The sequence below is a fragment of the Tachypleus tridentatus genome, chromosome 7 (assembly GCF_004210375.1).
Source record: "Tachypleus tridentatus isolate NWPU-2018 chromosome 7, ASM421037v1, whole genome shotgun sequence".
In the NCBI taxonomy this organism is placed as follows: Eukaryota; Metazoa; Arthropoda; class Merostomata; order Xiphosura; family Limulidae; genus Tachypleus; species Tachypleus tridentatus.
The window spans coordinates 107,297,501-107,317,804 of record NC_134831.1 but is presented as its reverse complement, the minus strand read 5'-3'; the positions used below and the strand labels follow the sequence as shown (position 1 = coordinate 107,317,804).

The 20,304-nt window shown below is 32.1% G+C and overlaps 1 protein-coding gene across 4 annotated transcripts in view; it reads left to right on the top strand.

The window, feature by feature from the left end:
- Window positions 1-20,304, top strand: part of mon2 (Mon2 homolog, regulator of endosome-to-Golgi trafficking) — a 130,102-nt gene that overhangs the window by 12,913 nt on the left and 96,885 nt on the right. For all 4 annotated transcript variants that reach the window (XM_076513447.1, XM_076513444.1, XM_076513445.1 and 1 more), the window contains exons 3-8: window positions 2,974-3,037; window positions 4,026-4,153; window positions 13,988-14,119; window positions 16,949-17,081; window positions 18,077-18,177; window positions 18,690-18,815. In XM_076513447.1, coding sequence (XP_076369562.1) covers window positions 2,974-3,037; window positions 4,026-4,153; window positions 13,988-14,119; window positions 16,949-17,081; window positions 18,077-18,177; window positions 18,690-18,815 — 684 coding nt within the window. The remainder of the gene's footprint in view (window positions 1-2,973; window positions 3,038-4,025; window positions 4,154-13,987; window positions 14,120-16,948; window positions 17,082-18,076; window positions 18,178-18,689; window positions 18,816-20,304) is intronic.

Here is a 20,304-nt window from a genome sequence, read left to right as displayed (position 1 = left end):
ATCTGTGTAATTAATAGGAACCCACACTTTATCACTTTGCACTGATATGTGTAATTAATAGGAAGCATGCTACATCTCTAGGCACTGGTGTATGTAGTTAATAGGAACCCATGCTACATCACTAGGCACTGGTGTATGTCGTTATTAAGAACCCATGCTACATCACTAGGCACTGGCATATGTAGTTAATAGGAACCCATGCTATATCACTAGCTACTCATATGTAGGTTATAGGAAGCTATGTTGCATCACTAGGCACTAATGTGTGTGTGTGTAGTTAATGGGGAAACATTCTCCAGATTAGGCATTGATGTGTAGTTTATAGAAAGACATGCTGCATCATTAAGTACTGATGTGTAGTTTATAGGAAGTTATGATAGGTCACTAAGCACTAATACATAGCTAAATAAAGGCATGCAGCATCATTAAGTACTGATGTGTAGTTTATAGAAAGACATGCTGCATCATTAAGTACTAATGTGAAGTTTATAGAAAGACATGCTGCATCATTAAGTACTAATGTGTAGTTTATAGAAAGACATGCTGCATCATTAAGTACTGATGTGTAGTTTATAGAAAGACATGCTGCATCATTAAGTACTGATGTGTAGTTTATAGAAAGACATGCTGCATCATTAAGTACTGATGTGTAGTTTATAGGAAGCTATGATAGGTCACTAAGCACTAATACATAGATAAATAAAGGCATGTAGCATCATTAAGTACTGATGTGTAGTTTATAAAAAGACATGCTGCATCATTAAGTACTGATGTGTAGTTTATAGAAAGACATGCTGCATCATTAAGTACTGATGTGTAGTTTATAGGAAGCTATGATAGGTCACTAAGCACTAATACATAGCTAAATAAAGGCATGTAGCATTATTAAGTACTGATGTGTAGTTTATAAAAGACACTGATGTGATGTGTAGTTTATAGAAAGACATGCTGCATCATTAACTCCTTATATGTGTGTAGTTAATAGGAATCCATGTTATATCACTATGCACTGATGGTATGGTTAATAGTAAGTCATGTTATATCACTGAACTGTGTTGTAAATAAGAACCCATGCTACATTACTAAACACCAAGTTGTATGTATAGCATAGAGGGAGCCATGGTACATCATTAAGAATCTGTAGTTGTAGTTAGATGTCAATTATTAATGAAGAATGTGTTATTTATTTTGGTAGTGTAGAACAGACAAGTTTCATATATTTATTAATGAAGAATGTTTTATTTATTCTGTTAGTGTAGAACAGACAAGTTACATATGTTTATTAATGAAGAATGTTTTATTTATTCTGTTAGTGCAAAACAGACAAGTTTCATATATTTATTAATGAAGAATGTTTTATTTATTCTGTTAGTGTAGAACAGACAAGTTTCATATATTTATTAATGAAGAATGTTTTATTTATTCTGTTAGTGTAGAACAGACAAGTTTCATATATTTATTAATGAAGAATGTTTTATTTATTCTGTTAGTGTAGAACAGACAAGTTTCATATATTTATTAATGAAGAATGTTTTATTTATTCTGTTAGTGTAGAACAGACAAGTTTCATATATTTATTAATGAAGAATGTTTTATTTATTCTGTTCATGTAGAACAGACAAGTTTCATATATTTATTGATGAAGAATGTTTTATTTATTTTGTTAGTGTAGAACAGACAAGTTTCATATATTTATTAATGAAGAATGTTTTATTTATTCTGTTAGTGTAGAACAGACAAGTTTCATATATTTATTAATGAAGAATGTTTTATTTATTTTTTACTGTAGAACAGACAAGTTTCATATATTTATTGATGAAGAATGTTTTATTTATTTTGGTAGTGTAGAACAGACAAGTTTCATATATTTATTAATGAAGAATGTTTTATTTATTTTGTTAGTGTAGAACAGACAAGTTTCATATATTTATTAATGAAGAATGTTTTATTTATTTTGGTAGTGTAGAACAGACAAGTTTCATATATTTATTGATGAAGAATGTTTTATTTATTTTGGTAGTGTAGAACAGACAAGTTTCATATATTTATTAATGAAGAATGTTTTATTTATTCTGTTAGTGTAGAACAGACAAGTTTCATATATTTATTAATGAAGAATGTTTTATTTATTTTTTTACTGTAGAACAGACAAGTTTCATATATTTATTGATGAAGAATGTTTTATTTATTTTGGTAGTGTAGAACAGACAAGTTTCATATATTTATTAATGAAGAATGTTTTATTTATTTTGTTAGTGTAGAACAGACAAGTTTCATATATTTATTAATGAAGAATGTTTTATTTATTTTGGTAGTGTAGAACAGACAAGTTTCATATATTTATTGATGAAGAATGTTTTATTTATTTTGGTAGTGTAGAACAGACAAGTTTCATATATTTATTAATGAAGAATGTTTTATTTATTTTGTTAGTGTAGAACAGACAAGTTTCATATATTTATTAATGAAGAATGTTTTATTTATTTTTTTACTGTAGAACAGACAAGTTTCATATATTTATTAATGAAGAATGTTTTATTTATTTTGTTAGTGTAGAACAGACAAGTTTCATATATTTATTAATGAAGAATGTTTTATTTATTCTGTTAGTGTAGAACAGACAAGTTTTATATATTTATTGATGAAGAATGTTTTATTTATTTTGTTAGTGTAGAACAGACAAGTTTCATATACTTATTGATGAATAATGTTTTATTTATTTTGTTGGTGGAGAACAGACCAGTTTCATATATTTATTTACAACAAAAAATTAAAATTTCGAAAGTTTATTTTATGTAATGATTTACTACAACATTTTCTAAATGTTTCTTCTTCAGTGAAAATATATGGTTTATGATATTTCTTGAAATTTAGGAAATATATTTTTGATATGAATATGTTACTGACTCCATTTTTAAGAAGTAAAAGTTGAGAGGTTAAATTTATTGACCATCTGTTACTTTGTTTTAACAGGCAGCAGAGTCTGGTATTGTTAAAGTGAGGAATGCTTCAACAAAACATGATGACCTTCGTTTAGGTAACTTTATTTGTGTAGACATATATTTGAATGTACAGATTGTTATGTGTTTCTGTGTACATGTGTTTTATGTACATTTGAATGTAAATGTTTTGTGACTGTGAGTCCACATAAATGTTTAATAATTTTAAATAGCCCACATGTGAACATCTAATGACTGTGAAGAACTTGTGTTTGTATAGTTATTGTAGAGAATCTAGCTGCCTGTAATAGAATGTGGAAATTAAAAACAAAGAGATTAAATGTGTACTGAATGGTAATAGCTTGAGCATATAATTGCTGACATGAAATGTGCACATATTGTACATACAGAGACTGTAGAAATTACATGGGAAAGAAATATAAATCTAACAGTAATTGCAAATTTATTTGTATGGTGAAATGTCCATAACCTGTTAATTATGTTGAAGAATGACTTATGTTGTTTTTCATTGAGCACAAATAATTATAATTATATTGGACATTGTAAAATGTATTTACCTTTGTTTTTACAATAAATTTTAATTAGTAAAATTGAAGAAAGGTTTTATTGTAGTGTGAGATAACAATTTTTTAAAGTATAAGAAATTGTAATTGTCATTTTACTGGTTTCTATAAGTTTTAAACATTTTTCCATAATGTGTCATTGGAGTTTTTTATATAAAATTTTTGTATGATACAAAGCTTAGATAACTGTATAATATTCAAGCAGTTATTTGTTAGTACTTTCCTTTGGTTCTGCCTGTGGAATAAAAATCAAATTGGGGGCTTATTAGTTTGTATTTGTGTTTATTAAAATGCTTTATACACATAAAATGAAAATGTGCATTCCATGAAACATGAACTGTAGACTCCTGTAAATGAAAAGTTGATACAAAATAGAATAATAGTAAACATCAAAAATACAAAATTATACTTCATTATATAAACAGAACACACACAGAATAAGATTTCAAATCATAAACACATATAAGAATGAGTAATACTTTTTTTTTTTTCAATATAACAGCTCTTCTGTCAGAAAGTCCTGAGATCCTTGAACCATTTTTCTTGGGTTGTGATACCAGAAACCCCAAAATTGTTCAAATTTGTTTGACAGCTATCCAAAGACTGATTACCCATGAAGCTGTTTCTTCAGTAAGAAAAGCTTTGTATTTGCTGTATTCTTCTTTTGTGACAATTTAATAGATAATGTTACACATTTATTTAAAAGGGCACTTTTTTAAGACATAGAAATTTGATAATTTTGCCTTAAACAAAATTAATGTAAATATTAGTTGTTAGCCTCATTAAAATAGTTGTAGAACCATTGCCGTGTTAGGTTAGCTGGTGATAATTGCTGTGGAGTGTATGATACAATTTAAGTTAATAGTAATTGTTGTAGAGTCTTTGTTACTGTAGTTTAAGTTAATGATAAATGTTGTAGAGTCTTTGCTACTTTAGTTTAAAACTAATGGTAATTGTTGTAAAGTCTTTGTTACTTTAAGTTAATGATAAATGTTGCAGGATCTTTATCACTTTAATTTCAATTAATGATAATTATTGTAGAATCTTTGTCACTTTAAGTTAATAATAAATGTTGTAGAGTCTTTGTTAATTTAGTTTAAGTTAGTGATAAATGTTATGTCTTTCTTTAGTTTAACCTAATGATAGATGTAGAATCATTATCACTTTAATGTAAGTTAATGATACTTGTTGTATAGTCTTTGTTACTTTAGTGTAAGTTAAAAATAAATGTTGTAGAGTCTTTCTTACTTTAGTTTAAGTTAATGGTAATTGTTGTGGAATGTTTATCACTTTAATTTCAGTTGATGAGAAATGTTGTAGAATCTTTGTTACTTTAATTTAAACTAATGATAATTCTTGTAGACTCTTTGTCACTTTAGTTTAAGTTAATTGTAATGGTAATTGCCCCTTGCTGTTGATTCCTGTATGTGGTGAAGGACCTCCAAGAGAAGGTTCTGTACTTTCGGTTTACCTCCTCTGGGATTGAAACAGCCACCTGCGTGTTTGCCGTGCATAGTGACCCGTGAAGGGGAGGATCTTGGTGGCTGAGGGGTCCAACTCCAACACAGCACTTTGGCCTTGAATTCCTGTAGACACGTGGTCTTGGGTGCCCCCCAAGATCAATTGGTTAGTCCATTTGGGCCAGGGTGAACTGAGTGCCAGTGTAGGATGACCCCTTAACAGGTGTAGTGGACATTATATCTGATACTGGTGTTTGGGTATAGTGATAATGTAACCCTGGCATCACTGCAGTGACTTTATATGGCACTGTATTGCTTCCCCTCATTGGGCTCCAGGGTGGGTGGGGTCAGTAGGCACCAAAATATTCTTTTTTCATTATGATTACCCCCTCTAATGAAAAAATAAACAAGCATGACAACATGGAGAAAAATCCCACTACTGGCAAACGACCTCGCATTGATGACTATGTACAACCAAATTCACAACTTGAATCTGTCCCGTGATTTATAATTATACATTCTTTAACTGAAAAACCCTTAGGGCAGATGTTTTCATTTTTTATTAAGAAGGGTTTAGAAGGGCTTGCTGACTCTCCTAAATCAATAAAAAAATCAGTCTGGGGACATTTTAGTGGAAACATCTTTATTCCAACATTCCAAACTCCTCTTGAAATCAAGAAATGAATTCTTCCAGAGGAGTTATAGTTCAGGGAGACTTAAAGACCATTCCTGTGTCAGAGATCCTCGCAGGTTTCACCAGCCAAGGTGTCACAGCCGTGCGCTGAATTTTTACTCATAGAGACGGAATTATGGAGCCGACAAATGTTCTAATATTAACATTTACAATATCATCTCCTTCCACAATCAAGGCAGGATATTTGAATTGTAAGGTATGGCCTTATATTTCTAACTCTGTTAGATGTTTTCATTGTCAACAATTTGGTTATTCAAAAACATCTTGCCATAGTTCCTTGACATGTGCCCATGATGCTTTTGAATGCCAACTAGAACTGCATTGTATTAAATGTAATGGTCCACATCCTTCCTATTTTACTTCTTGCCCTAAATAGGTAGAAGAGAAAGAATTATGTCCAAAGACAGTTCACAATATTACTTACCCAGAGGCTTGGAAATTACTATTCCCAATTCCATCTTGGACTTATGCTGTTCCACTAGTACAGTAGGAGTCCAGACAGACCTTTCCGTGCCTTATACAGAATCCTTAACAGCTCATCTTAATCTAGCACCCTCCAAAATCAACGAAGTTCACGAATCAGTATCTACTTCTGTCTCTGCCCTATCACATCTTTCAGTCATTGCTCAACTTCACCTTGTTCAAGCCCAGGTGTTTCCATGGGATCTTCCTCTCTTGACACCCCAAAAATTAAACCATTTGTTCATGTCCTTAATCACTAAAATGTATGTCTACAAACATTGACCTGCCTTCTCGATTCAGAACAGGATCACTAGAGTGACTGACCCACATCCAGTAAAAAACAAAACAAAAAGCATGGTTGCAAACAGAAGGTCTTCTTGCCATATACTCCTCCAAAATAAATAAGAATGGTCATGCTAATCCAATAGAACTGATGAGGTTTTCAATCAAATGTGAATGACATCAAGGATTTGATTGACTTTTATCATACAAATGTCTTTCTTTACAAGAAACATTTTTAAAACCTACTAATACAGTCACAGTTCGACAATACTCCTTATACCAAAATGACAGGTCATGTTTAGGACAAGGACATGGGGAAGTAGCAGGTTGATCAACATGTGCCTACCTGGTCCTTGTCATTGAATACGTCCTTGGAGGCTGTAACCATCCATATCTCCTTGGGTCGTACCATCACTGTTTGCTCTCTGTACCGTACCCCTGGAAAAAATTATCATCCATCAGACCTTGATGCCCTTTTTAATTTTGGAGGATCTTAATGGGCATAATCACCTCTGGGGTGGTTCTAGTATTGATGTGAGGGGTCGTGCTATAGAGCACATGCTCCTGAATCACAACCTGTCTCTCTTCAATACTGGCTCTTTCACTTATTTTCATGGATCCAGTCAGTCATTTACTGCTACAGATCTTTCTATCTGCTCTCCTTCGCATTTCACTTGCTTTTCTTAGGAGGTTGAATCAATCTACGGAGTAGTGATCATTTTCTTATCATATTAAGAAAGATTGGCCATGGTCAGTGCCATGTGACCCATGTGCCTCAGGGGAAGTTGGTCCAGGCCAACTGGTCCTCTTTCACTGCTCTTTCAGAACTTGATCCTGCCATCTTATGTAAATCATTGATAGACGATTGTGTAGCAGCAGTAACTAACTGTATTGTCCAAGCAGCTGCTCAGTGCATCCCCAAAACCTCAACATCTTTCCCACGACATCCCCACCCTTGGTGGAACTCTGATTGTTCTATAACATGAAAAGCTTAGAAATGTGCTTGGGATGAATTTTGTAGATATACCATGCTTTCAAACCACACTGCATTTCAGCAAGCCTATGCACAGGCTTTACAAGTTTGACATCAAAGCTAGAAGGAATCTTGGATTAAATACACCTCCAGCATTTCTTCAACCATCAGTTCAAAAGTCATATGGGACAACATCCTGAAGGTGAGTGGATGGTATACTACAGCCCCCCTCTCTATCTTAATATTCAATGGCCACGAAGTTGCTGATGCTCAGAACTTAGCCAGTACTTTTGGGGAATGTTTTTCTCATGTATCTAGCTCTTCAAACTCATCCCCTTCCATCTTAGCTATTAAAACATGAGTTGAACATTTGTCTATTTCCTTTTTGGCTGATCATCCTTATGACTACAATTGCCCTCTTACACTGGTGGAACTCAAACATGTACTTCATCGGTTTGGCAATACATCAGTTAGACCTGATGATATACATTATGAGAAGCTACACCACCTTTCTCCTACCTCTCTTACTATTTTCCTAGCTGTCTTTAACCAGATATAGCAGGAGAGTGTCTTTCCTGATGCTTGGTGCCAAGCTGTTGTACTCCCTATTCTTAAACCTGGGAAGGATACAAAGATTCCTTTGAATTACTATCCAATTGCTTTGACTAGTTGTCTCAGTAAGATCTTAGAGAGGATGATTAATGCTCATCTTGTTTGGTTTCTTGAATCAAACAACCTTCTCTCACCCACTCAGTGTGGGTTCTGAGAAGACAATGCTCCATGATAGATCACTTAATTTGCCTTGAAACATCAGTCAGAGAAGCTTTTTTGAAGTGACAACATCTTGTTTCTATTTTTTTTTATTTAGAGAAAGCTTATGATACAACATGGAGATATGGTATCTTGCAAAACTCATACAGATTGCGTGGCAATTTGCCACTTTTTATTAAGCATTTTTTAATAAACCACTGATTCCAGGTCTATGTGGGCTCAACACTGTCCCATTTTTTCCCACAGGAACTTGGAGTCCCTCAGAGCTGTGTTCTAAGTAGCACACTTTTCATTATAAAGATTAATGCTGTCAGTGAACAGCTACCCCCTACAGTTGCAAATGGTCTTTTTGTCAATGACTTTCACATCTCATGTCAGTCGTCAAAAATGAGGTTTATTGAGTGGCAGCTACAAACTGCAGTCAATCATACATTTAAGTGGACCACAGCAAATGATTTTCAACTTTCTCTCCCTGAAACTGTTTGTGTACATTTCTGCTGCCAATGGGGTATTCATCCAGATCCAGAACTTTGTATTGTTGATGATGCACTTCAGGTCGTCCCGGGGGCAAAGTTCTTAGATCTTATATTTGACTGTAAATTAAACTTTATTTCCCATATAAAGCAACTTTGTGTTTTCTCTTCTACCTCTTGGGGAGCAGATTGATTCTCCTTGCTTGAAATTTATTGTGCCCTTATCCGATCCAAACTTGACTGTGGGTTTATGGTTCTGCCAGAACCTCGGCACTGAAAATGTTGGATCTTATCCACCATCAGGGGCTTCGGCTTTGCTCTGGGGCTTTTTGAACTTCTCCAGTCCAAAGTTTGTATGTGGAGTCCCATGAACCCCCTCTGTATATTCCTTGTTTGCAACTGTCTCTTATGTATACTTCCAAACTTTGCTCTTTACCACAGCATCCTACTTGAGGTTGTGTTTTCCATCCTCAGTGGGCCACACTTTTTTTGTAATAGAAAATTTGCCATTGTTCTTTTCAGCCTTCATATCTTGGCACAATAAAAAAAATTGGACCTATCTTTGAATAGCATAGCAGCATCAACAGATTGGCCTCTTCCACCATGGCTAATTACTATCCCCAGCTGTGACCTATCTTTGATTCATCTGAGGAAGATCGGTACTCCTGATTGGAAATATCAATCTTTCTTTGCTGAACATCTTTCAAACGATCCATCCATTCCTGTATATACAGAAGATTCAAAATTAGGTGACTCTGTAGGCTCTGCCATGGTTTGTTACTGTTCGGTTGTAGCACACAGAATCCTGTCTACAGTTTCTGTATTCACTGCTGAATTGTATGCCATTTCTATTGCATAGTTTTAATATAATTCAATGCAAGATAGATGATAGAGAGAGATGGGCCAGTTTGTTTTGAATACCAGGTCATGTTGGTATTCGTGGGAATGAGGTAGCTGACAGAGTGGCAAAGTACATCTGCTCTGACTCTATCACTATCACTCCTGTTCCATATATGGACTATGGTCCAATTATCAAAACTCGACTGTACACCAGTTGGCAGTTGACCTGGAGTGAGCAACAAAATAATAAGCTTTTTCAAATCAAGCTTTCTTCAGCTTTGTTCATTTTGTTTTTGTAAAGATTGAAGAGAAGAAGTTGTTTTGGCTACACATTGGTCACAGTTTTTTAACTCATCACTTCCTTTTATCTGGTACTGATGCACCAATATGTGGTCTGTGTGGCATTCAGGTCACAATCATACATATTTTATTATCATGCCGTTATTATAACCAAGGATGACACCACCATTTTAAACATATTTTTAAGGTAGGTTTGCCCTTGATGTTAGCGAATGTCATGGGTGATAACTGGCCACCTCACTCATGTTTTTATATTTTTAAGAGCCATTGGTCTTTTTAACTTAATTTAAGGTCTTTTTTGGACTATATACTATTTTAGCATGATTTCGTTTACACATTTTTATTTTGACCTGAATTTAGGACTGAAAAAGCCAACTTCAGGTGACTGACAGCAAGTTGAACTTAATGCTTCAGTCTTCCTGGTATGTCCTAATATTACATATTTTACATATTTCTACCTTAAGTTCCATATACCGTTATAGTCTACTACATCTTATTTGGCACAGGTAGCCTAGTAGCTTTGATGCCAATAGACATGAAATACCTACCTACCTCCCTAATAGTAATTGTTGTAGAGTCTTTATTACTTTAAGTTAATGGTAATTGTTGTAGAGTCTTTATTACTTTAAGTTAATGGTAATTGTTGTAGAGTCTTTGTTAGTATAGTTTAAGTTACTGATAAATGTTGTAGTCTTTGGTGCATGTTGCATGAGTTTGAGTAAATGGTAATTGTTGTAGTCTTTGTTACTTTAAGTTAATGGTAATTGTTGTAGAGTCTATGTTACTTTAAGTTAATGGTAATTGTTGTAGTCTTTGTTACTTTAAGTTAATGGTAATTGTTGTAGAGTCTATGTTACTTTAAGTTAATGGTAATTGTTGTAGAGTCTTTATTACTTTAAGTAAATGGTAATTGTTGTAGTCTTTGTTACTTTAGTTCAATTTAATGAAAATTTTTGAAACTATTTCTTCAGCTTAGCATAAAGTAAATTGTTATACAATCTTCTCCTTACTTTAGTATAAAGGGAATTGTAGAACTGTTGCTTTAGATTATTTACACAAATTACTGTAAAATGTAAATCATACAGTAACATTGATAAGATTGCCAGTGTGTGAATTAAAATAGAAGTTTTAGTTGAACACACACACGTTAACTTTCAAAATTTATTAGTTTTGACACTATAATGTTTTTGGTCAGCTTAGTTTTGACACTATAATGTTTTTGGTCAGCCTATTATCAAAGTAAATATATTATTATTCAACACAAAATCAGACGATTTTATAAAATAAGGCATTAAGTGACAAGGAAAGTATAGTGTAACATAATGTCATGTTTATATTATTGTATAATGCATGCCATGTGGGGTATTGTAGTGTGTAGTTTACCGTAAGGTGATGTAATACTTATTGTACTGTAATGTGTATTTTAGGGGAGTTTGTTTTAATACTTATTTTACTGTAGTGCATAGTTTACTGTAAGGTTGTTTAATACTTATTGTACTGTAATGTGTATTTTAGGGTAGTTTGTTTTAATGCTTATTGTACTGTAGTGTTTAGTTTACTGGAGGATGTTTTAATACTTATTGTACTGTAGTGTTTAGTTTACTGTAGCATGTTTTAATATTTATTGTACTGTAGTGTTTAGTTTACTGGAGGATGTTTTAATACTTATTGTACTCTTATGTTTAGTTTACTGTAGCATGTTTTAATATTTATTGTACTGTAGTGTTTAGTTTACTGGAGGATGTTTTAATACTTATTGTACTGTAGTGTTTAGTTTACTGTAGCATGTTTTAATATTTATTGTACTGTAGTGTTTAGTTTACTGGAGGATGTTTTAATACTTATTGTACTCTTATGTTTAGTTTACTGTAGCATGTTTTAATATTTATTGTACTCTAGTGTGTAGTTTACCATAAGGTGGTGTATTACTTATACTGTTGTGTGTAGTTTATTGTAGGGTGGTTTAATATCTATTGTACTGTAGTATTTAGTTTACTGTAAGATGGTTTTATACTTATTGTACTGTAGTGTTTAGTTGACTGTGAGGTGGTTTAATACTTGTACTGTAGGGTGTTTTAATGCTTATTGTATTGTAGTGTTTAGGATGGTTCAATATTTATTGTACTGTAGTGTTTAGTTTACTGTAGGATGTTTTAACATTTATTGTACCGTAGTGTTTGGTTTACTGGAGGATATTTTAATACTTTTTGTACTGTAGTGTTTAGTTTACTGGAGGATGTTTTAATATAGTTTACTGTAGGGTGGTTTATTACTTATCATACTGTAGTGTGTAGTTTATTGTAGGGTGGTTTATTACTTGTTTTACTGTAGTGTGTAGTTTACTGTAGGGTGGTTTATTACTTGTCTTACTGTAGTGTGTAGTTTACTGTAGGGTGGTTTATTACTTGTCTTACTGTGGTGTGTAGTTTATTGTAGGGTGGTTTATTACTTGTCTTACTGTAGTGTGTAGTTTATTGTAGGGTGGTTTATTACTTGTTTTACTGTAGTGTGTAGTTTACTGTAGGGTGGTTTATTACTTGTCTTACTGTAGTGTGTAGTTTATTGTAGGGTGGTTTATTACTTGTCTTACTGTAGTGTGTAGTTTACTGTAGGGTGGTTTATTACTTGTCTTACTGTAGTGTGTAGTTTATTGTAGGGTGGTTTATTACTTGTCTTACTGTAGTGTGTAGTTTACTGTAGGGTGGTTTATTACTTGTCTTACTGTAGTGTGTAGTTTACTGTAGGATGGTTTATTACTTGTCTTACTGTAGTGTGTAGTTTACTGTAGGGTGGTTTATTACTTGTCTTACTGTAGTGTGTAGTTTACTGTAGGGTGGTTTATTACTTGTCTTACTGTAGTGTGTAGTTTACTGTAGGGTGGTTTATTACTTGTCTTACTGTAGTGTGTAGTTTACTGTAGGGTGGTTTATTACTTGTCTTACTGTAGTGTGTAGTTTACTGTAGGGTGGTTTATTACTTGTCTTACTGTAGTGTGTAGTTTACTGTAGGGTGGTTTATTACTTGTCTTACTGTAGTGTGTAGTTTACTGTAGGGTGGTTTATTACTTGTCTTACTGTAGTGTGTAGTTTACTGTAGGGTGGTTTATTACTTGTCTTACTGTAGTGTGTAGTTTACTGTAGGGTGGTTTATTACTTGTCTTACTGTAGTGTGTAGTTTACTGTAGGGTGGTTTATTACTTGTCTTACTGTAGTGTGTAGTTTATTGTAGGGTGGTTTATTACTTGTCTTACTGTAGTGTGTAGTTTACTGTAGGGTGGTTTATTACTTATCATACTGTAGTGTGTAGTTTACTGTAGGGTGGTTTATTACTTGTCTTACTGTAGTGTGTAGTTTACTGTAGGGTGGTTTATTACTTGTCTTACTGTAGTGTGTAGTTTACTGTAGTGTGGTTTATTACTTGTCATACTGTAGTGTGTAGTTTACTGTAGTGTGGTTTATTATTTGTCTTACTGTAGTGTGTAGTTTACTGTAGGGTGGTTTATTACTTGTCTGACTGTTATGTGTAGTTTATTGTAGGGTGGTTTATTACTTGTCTTACTGTAGTGTGTAGTTTACTGTAGGGTGGTTTATTACTTATCATACTGTAGTGTGTAGTTTACTGTAGGGTGGTTTATTACTTGTCTGACTGTTATGTGTAGTTTACTGTAGGGTGGTTTATTACTTATCATACTGTAGTGTGTAGTTTACTGTAGTGTGGTTTATTACTTGTCATACTGTAGTGTGTAGTTTACTGTAGGGTGGTTTATTACTTGTCTGACTGTTATGTGTAGTTTGTTTTATTGTGGTTTAATACTTTATATACTGTAGTGTTTAGTTTACTGGAGGATGTTTTAATATAGTTTACCACAAGGTGGTTTATTACTTGTCTTACTGTAGTGTGTAGTTTACTGTAGGGTGGTTTATTACTTATCATACTTTGTGTGTAGTTTACTGTAGGGTGGTTTATTACTTGTCTTACTGTAGTGTGTAGTTTACTGCAGGGTGGTTTATTACTTATCATACTTTGTGTGTAGTTTACTGTAGGGTGGTTTATTACTTGTCTTACTGTAGTGTGTAGTTTACTGTAGGGTGGTTTATTACTTATCATACTGTAGTGTGTAGTTTATTTTAGGGTGGTTTATTACTTGTCTTACTGTAGTGTGTGTCTTTTATTATTAAAATTATATTTTGATGGGTTGTTTATCAACAGATGGCATCCACCAACCTGATTTCTTGTTTGTGGAACTTAATGGAGAGTGGCACAGAAGAGTTGAAAGTCCTCCAAACTGTCACTTTAGCTCTATCTACAAATCAGATTGTTCAAGGAGAAGTTTTAGCTAAGGTAAGGACTAGCTATTGAAGTTTATATAGGTAATGTTAGTTTTGTTGTCACATTTATTGTAAGTTGAACGTTATTTGATGTCATGATTGTACCATATAACACTTTCTAACTGTAATTATAAATTAGTTAATTTTCTTTGGATAGTTTTTAGTCATCAGTGTCTAGGAATAGTAAATATTTAATTACATAGGACTGTGAGGGTGTTATCGACTCTAAAGTTTTTACATGTTCCTCAGTAATTCGTATATGATTTATTCGAAAGTATCCATTTTTCTGCATCACATGGAGTTCTTTCTCAAACTGTAATCTGTACTGTTACATAAGTGAATCATTTTCAGTGAAATTGGGTTACATTTTGTTATGTGTAAAATGTTGACATACAGTAGCTATAGATTTCTCTAGACCAGTCATGATTGGAAAGTCTTATCTATCATTCTAGAACTCAAACATGATAAAAAAATATTCATTCTGGTTAGTGAAATAATAATTTGATTGAAGAGTTTCTTTCTTAACTATTTGTAAAAAAATTTTTACATGATAGAAAGAAAAGAATGTTGAAAATCTTTAATAGATGAATTAAAGAAAATTAAAGATTTAAACCAAATAAACTTTTATGAAGTTTACATTTGCAGGCCTGTGTTAGTCTTACACCATTCTGTGAAAAATATGATTAAAGATGCATTGGATAGTTAGTCACTTAAAGCAGTTTTATATGGTTCCAAAAAAGCAACATGGGTTCAATCAGATAATATCTTGTTTCTGACATTTTCTTGAGGATGTCACCACAAGAATTGATGATGGAAATACAGGGGATTTGGTTTACCATTAAAACATTTCATAAGGTACCTCACAAAATGCTTGTTATAAAAATTAAATATTTTAGTGTGGAGGAAATGTTAAATTTGATAGAAAATTTGCTGGAAAGTAGAAAGCAGATAGTAATAAATGGAGTTAGATCTGAATGGATCACAGCTACAAATGATGTGTTGGATCCTCTGCTGTTTGTGATTTATATTAACGATATTGACACTGGAATGACCATTAAAGTATTAAAGTTTACAGATGACATTGAGATTTTCGAGGTGAGTAACTATTAAAGATGCTGCAGACTTACAGGGAGATTTAGATTATCTGATGCATTGGGTCAATACATGGCAGACAGGAAGACAGAACTAGTTTTGACTGTTAGCGAGTGGCATCTGAGAAAGAAGTGTCTTACTCCTCCACTTTTATGCCTAATCAAGTTTTCTAGCAAACTGAGCATGTGATGGTTTTGTGATTCCCTGTTGGACAAAGTGAGCGGGGAGATGAGGCATAAAAGTGGAGGAGTAAGACACCTCTTTCTCAGATGCCACTCGCTGAGGCAAAAGTGGTGCAGTTCTCTACAATTATATTGAGATCAAACAACATACAAATACTATATTATCTCAGTACAATACTGTCAGTGTTTGAAGTTGTCAAAATATGTATGCCTTTTATCCATTAAACTGTCAAAGTAAACTTAATTTTGCAGCATAAGTAAATTATACTGAGATTATTGCAAGGTATTTCATACAGTGCTGATAAAATAGTGAGATATCAATTACAATAACTCAACATCTAGAGGTGATGGACAAATTCTGATTATGTTTTTGAAATCAGCATCAAGGTATACAGTTGGATGCTTAGAAAGTTTTGGAACAAACCACAGATTTGAGAATATATTTATAGTTTCATCACATGTTCTTTTTGTGCCTGAAAATAATTTTTGTGTTAAATTATACCTGTTTGAGAACTCTAGGAATATTTTTCTATAACAATACACCATGAAAGCATAGTTACATTTATTAGTTGAGGTAGGTGATGACAAGATGTTGTTCATTGAAAATAAGCTGTATTCATTGAATACAAATTAATTTCAACCAATAATATTGTTAGTCTCACAAGATTAATGATGATATAAGTTTAGAAAGTGAAATCCTAAGTCATTGATAAATCTTATTCCATCTCTTTCTTTTTATGATATATAGCTGCAAGTGGTTATTGCTGCAACTGTATAAAATAAATTATTAAAAGAAATATGTACAGAATATCAGTTAAGTTGAAACTTGCTTGAAATGTAAAAATGAAATTTTCTGATTAACAATATATATATATATATATAGAAGTATGTAAGTTTGTCCAAAGTTTCATGCTGTTTTGTTAAAAACCCTATAACCTGAGTACTTTCTTCTTCGAGAGTATAAAGAAAGACCCACCTTTGAAAAATGCTCAGGTTATGAGGTTTTAATTAATTTCTGTTAAGATGTTTTGTAGCTACGTGTTTTTCCAGCATCTGTTTTGTTAAGTACTAACTTTGTAATAAAGAACAAATCAGAAGATACCAGTGACACCTTCTATGTCCGAAAAATGTTAAATTGTTGGTCTTCATATGATTTGCACAAAACTGTTGGTAAATGTTTATTAATCTCAATATAACTTACTTTAAATTTGTCAGTTTTATTACAATTTTTTTCTAATTCTGTTTATTCATTGTTTACAGCCAAATGCAAGTTACTGTATAAAATACAAAAATTAAGTTACTTGTAAGTAGAAAATGTCAAATAATGTTATGCCACAGTTATATTCAACAATTGTGGTTATTTGAAGTGCATAATGATAATGGATTAAGTTGTTTTAACTACAGTTATGTAATGATGTCAGAGTTATCAGCACAAGTTTCCTGTGTTTCTGTTCTTTAGTTAAATACATAATAACTTAGAAACCACAAATTCATAATTTGATAAAATATGACTTATGTTCAAATATATTAATAATCAAATTTAAAACAGCTGTTTCTATCTGTTTCAGGCTTTGGTTCTGTGTTTTCGATTGCATTTCACCAAAAACAGTACTACGAACAACACAGCCTCTGCGACAGTACGGCAATTAGTGGCCGTAGTGTTTGAGAGACTACAGACAGAAGATTCTCTGCCAAATGAAGGTATAGTGCAAGTATTTGATATTATGGTAAAAAGCTTGAGAATCATAATGCCAGTAAAAATATATGTGAACCTAATGTTTGTGATAGGAACATTATAGATCAGAAATAAGCATTAGATATTTTATTATATTTACATATATCATGTGCTACCTTTATCTCTAGAATGAAATGTATTTCTGTAATAAGTTAGGGAGGATGGAATAAGTTGTTTGAGCTACACATTATACATCAGTCAAAGCTTATTCAGCTGTTTCAGTATAGAGGAATAGATGTGAAACTTTCTCTCATCTTTGCTGATTTATACCAGTTTCAAGGAAGTCCATACATCTTAACAAAAGCAAGTTAAAAGGAAAAGTGTATACTTCATATTGTGGTTGGAGTGTATGCTACATATATGGTGTTTTGATATATATTTTTACTTAAACAGTGATCCTATGTTTATTAAGAAGCATTGATTATTCTAATTTATTCTTGTGAATTATTTAGCCAGGCAAGCTGTTTAAAATATTAAAAAATAAATGTGAAGTTTTTATAGTAAGATTGCTTGAACTGTGCTGGTGATTTGACAGTTAAATCTCAGTCAGTAAGGTGTATGTGAATTTGTTTGTCCTAGTTGTATTGTGTCTACTATTCTTGTTGTACCTTATTTAAATCTCAGTCAGTAAGGTGTATGTGAATTTGTTTGTCCTAGTTGTATTGTGTCTACTATTCTCGTTGTACCTTATTTAAATCTCAGTCAGTAAGGTGTATGTGAATTTGTTTGTCTTAGTTGAATTGTGTCTACTATTCTCGTTGTACCTTATTTATATCTCAGTCAGTAAGGTGTATGTGAATTTGTTTGTCTTAGTTGTATTGTGTCTACTATTCTTGTTGTACCTTATTTAAATCTCAGCCAGTAAGGTGTATGTGAATTTATTTGTTTTAGTGAGGTTGTTTGAACTACACTAGTGATATCTCAACTGTACAAGGTAATTATCTCTACTTTTGTTGTTTAGATCGTGTAGCAGAACTAAATGTGGAAGAACTGAAAGTTGGAAGTAGAATTCCACCAAAGTCATTAAGGCCTTGTGCTGCTGATGCTTTTCTGTTATTTCAGGTATTTTTATCTAATAATGATAAAAGAACATATACAGCAAGTAGTGAAAAACATTTCTGATATTAGGTTTGACACATTTGTGTGTCCTCTTCAATCACACATTTTCTTCTGACACTTTCTCACAGTTTCTTTCATTTACTTTGTTTTTTCACATGTTGAAGCATCTTGTTTTTAATTATATTAAATATTTTATTGGTAATGATTGTTAACTTTTAAATACACTTTATGTTACTGTTTCTTCAGATATGTTTGCAGATGATGTTACATAATTTATGAACAGTTATGATTATTTCATAGTAAATCCTATACCTTTTGACTTCAGTGATGTTCTGTATGGATACAGTTATGAAACAACAACACATTTCAACAGGATGTTTGATATTCCTTTGTGTTTTTATATTTTGGTGTCTAACATTGTTATTAACACAAGGTAATGTTTTCATATATTAAAATTGATCTTTTGAATATGGTGTATAACATGAACTGATCAGGTTGTCTGCTTTCTTGTCTAGGACCTTGTACAGCTAGTGAATGCTGACCAACCATATTGGTTAATTGGATTGACAGAAATGACACGAACATTTGGTTTGGAATTATTGGAATCGATACTTATATCCTTTCCAGAAACATTTTTGAAGGTTAGTAATGCATAAAAGATAAAACTTTCTTTTTGTTGGTTTGATCACAGTGTTATCTCACTATTAAACTAATGAAGTTGCATGTTACAACAAACCATATTAAATAATAGAATGCCTTCAAAAGGTGTATTCTTCTTCAGGGGCAAGGTGTATTAGCAGTCTATCTCTGATGAAGAAAGGTACATCTTTTGAAAGATGTTGAGTTATAGGTTTTGTATTTTTGTCTTCATTTGAACTTTTGGTATTGTGAATGGACAACATCATAAAAAAAACAGTTTAGAAATTGATGTTCAATATTTAGCTTTGTTTAAAGTGAAATAAATTATCATAATAGTATATTTATTATTATTACATTATTCAGTTTATACTGTATTTTATTATACTGGTTTGAAAGAGAGTATTTTGGACTTGATAGTTGACTCACAGAACCGTGTATAAAAACTTAAAGTAAATTGTGAGTCATTTGTTCTAACACAATATAACAGGTTCAGTAATATAAAATATCTACTTTGATGTATGCCTACTGGAATTATAAAAAAATACTTGTTGAAGGTGCATGTAAAAATGGCAGCTCAAGGAAATTGAATGTTCATCATAAATGACTGTTCAAACTGTTAATCTTTATTTTACTTTATAGCTCAATTTATGAAATATTTGCAATGTAAAAATAGTTCTGATATATTGTCAGACATTCAACAAGTTATTAATACATTAACAAAATGGGATGTTTTGAATAGGATGAAAGTGAGTGCATAACAGTATCTACGTTTTGAAATAAAACAGTGTTATTTTGAATACAATACAGCATACTTAAAGTAATGTAACTTAACATTCCTGACTTTTGATTGTCATATGTTATGTATTATATACTGTTATTATTAAACCCATTTTGAAGAAATATTTGAGATCTTTACATAAACTTTTAGTGCACTTCAGTTTTCTTTTCCCACAATATTACACACTGTGGTTCATAACTAGTCCAGGAACCACAGTGTATTCTCAAATAGTGGTGATGTTGATGATTGGATTCTAACTTGGATTGTCACCATTTCTGGACACTTTACTTTAAGAGAAGCAATCATGGAATTTCTCTTCTGCATCATTAAATTATGATTCTTTATTTCTATTATCAAATATCCAGTGAAACATTAAGATGTGATACTTTATTTCTATGATCAGATATCCAGTTAAATGTCAAGTTGTGATCCTCTATTTCTATTATCAAATATCCAGTGAAACATTAAGATGTGATACTTTATTTCTATGATCAGATATCCAGTTAAATGTCAAGTTGTGATCCTCTATTTCTATTATCAAATATCCAGTGAAACATTAAGATGTGATACTTTATTTCTATGATCAGATATCCAGTTAAATGTCAAGTTGTGATCCTCTATTTCTATTATCAAATATCCAGTGAAACATTAAGATGTGATACTTTATTTCTACGATCAGATATCCAGTTAAATGTCAAGTTGTGATCCTTAAT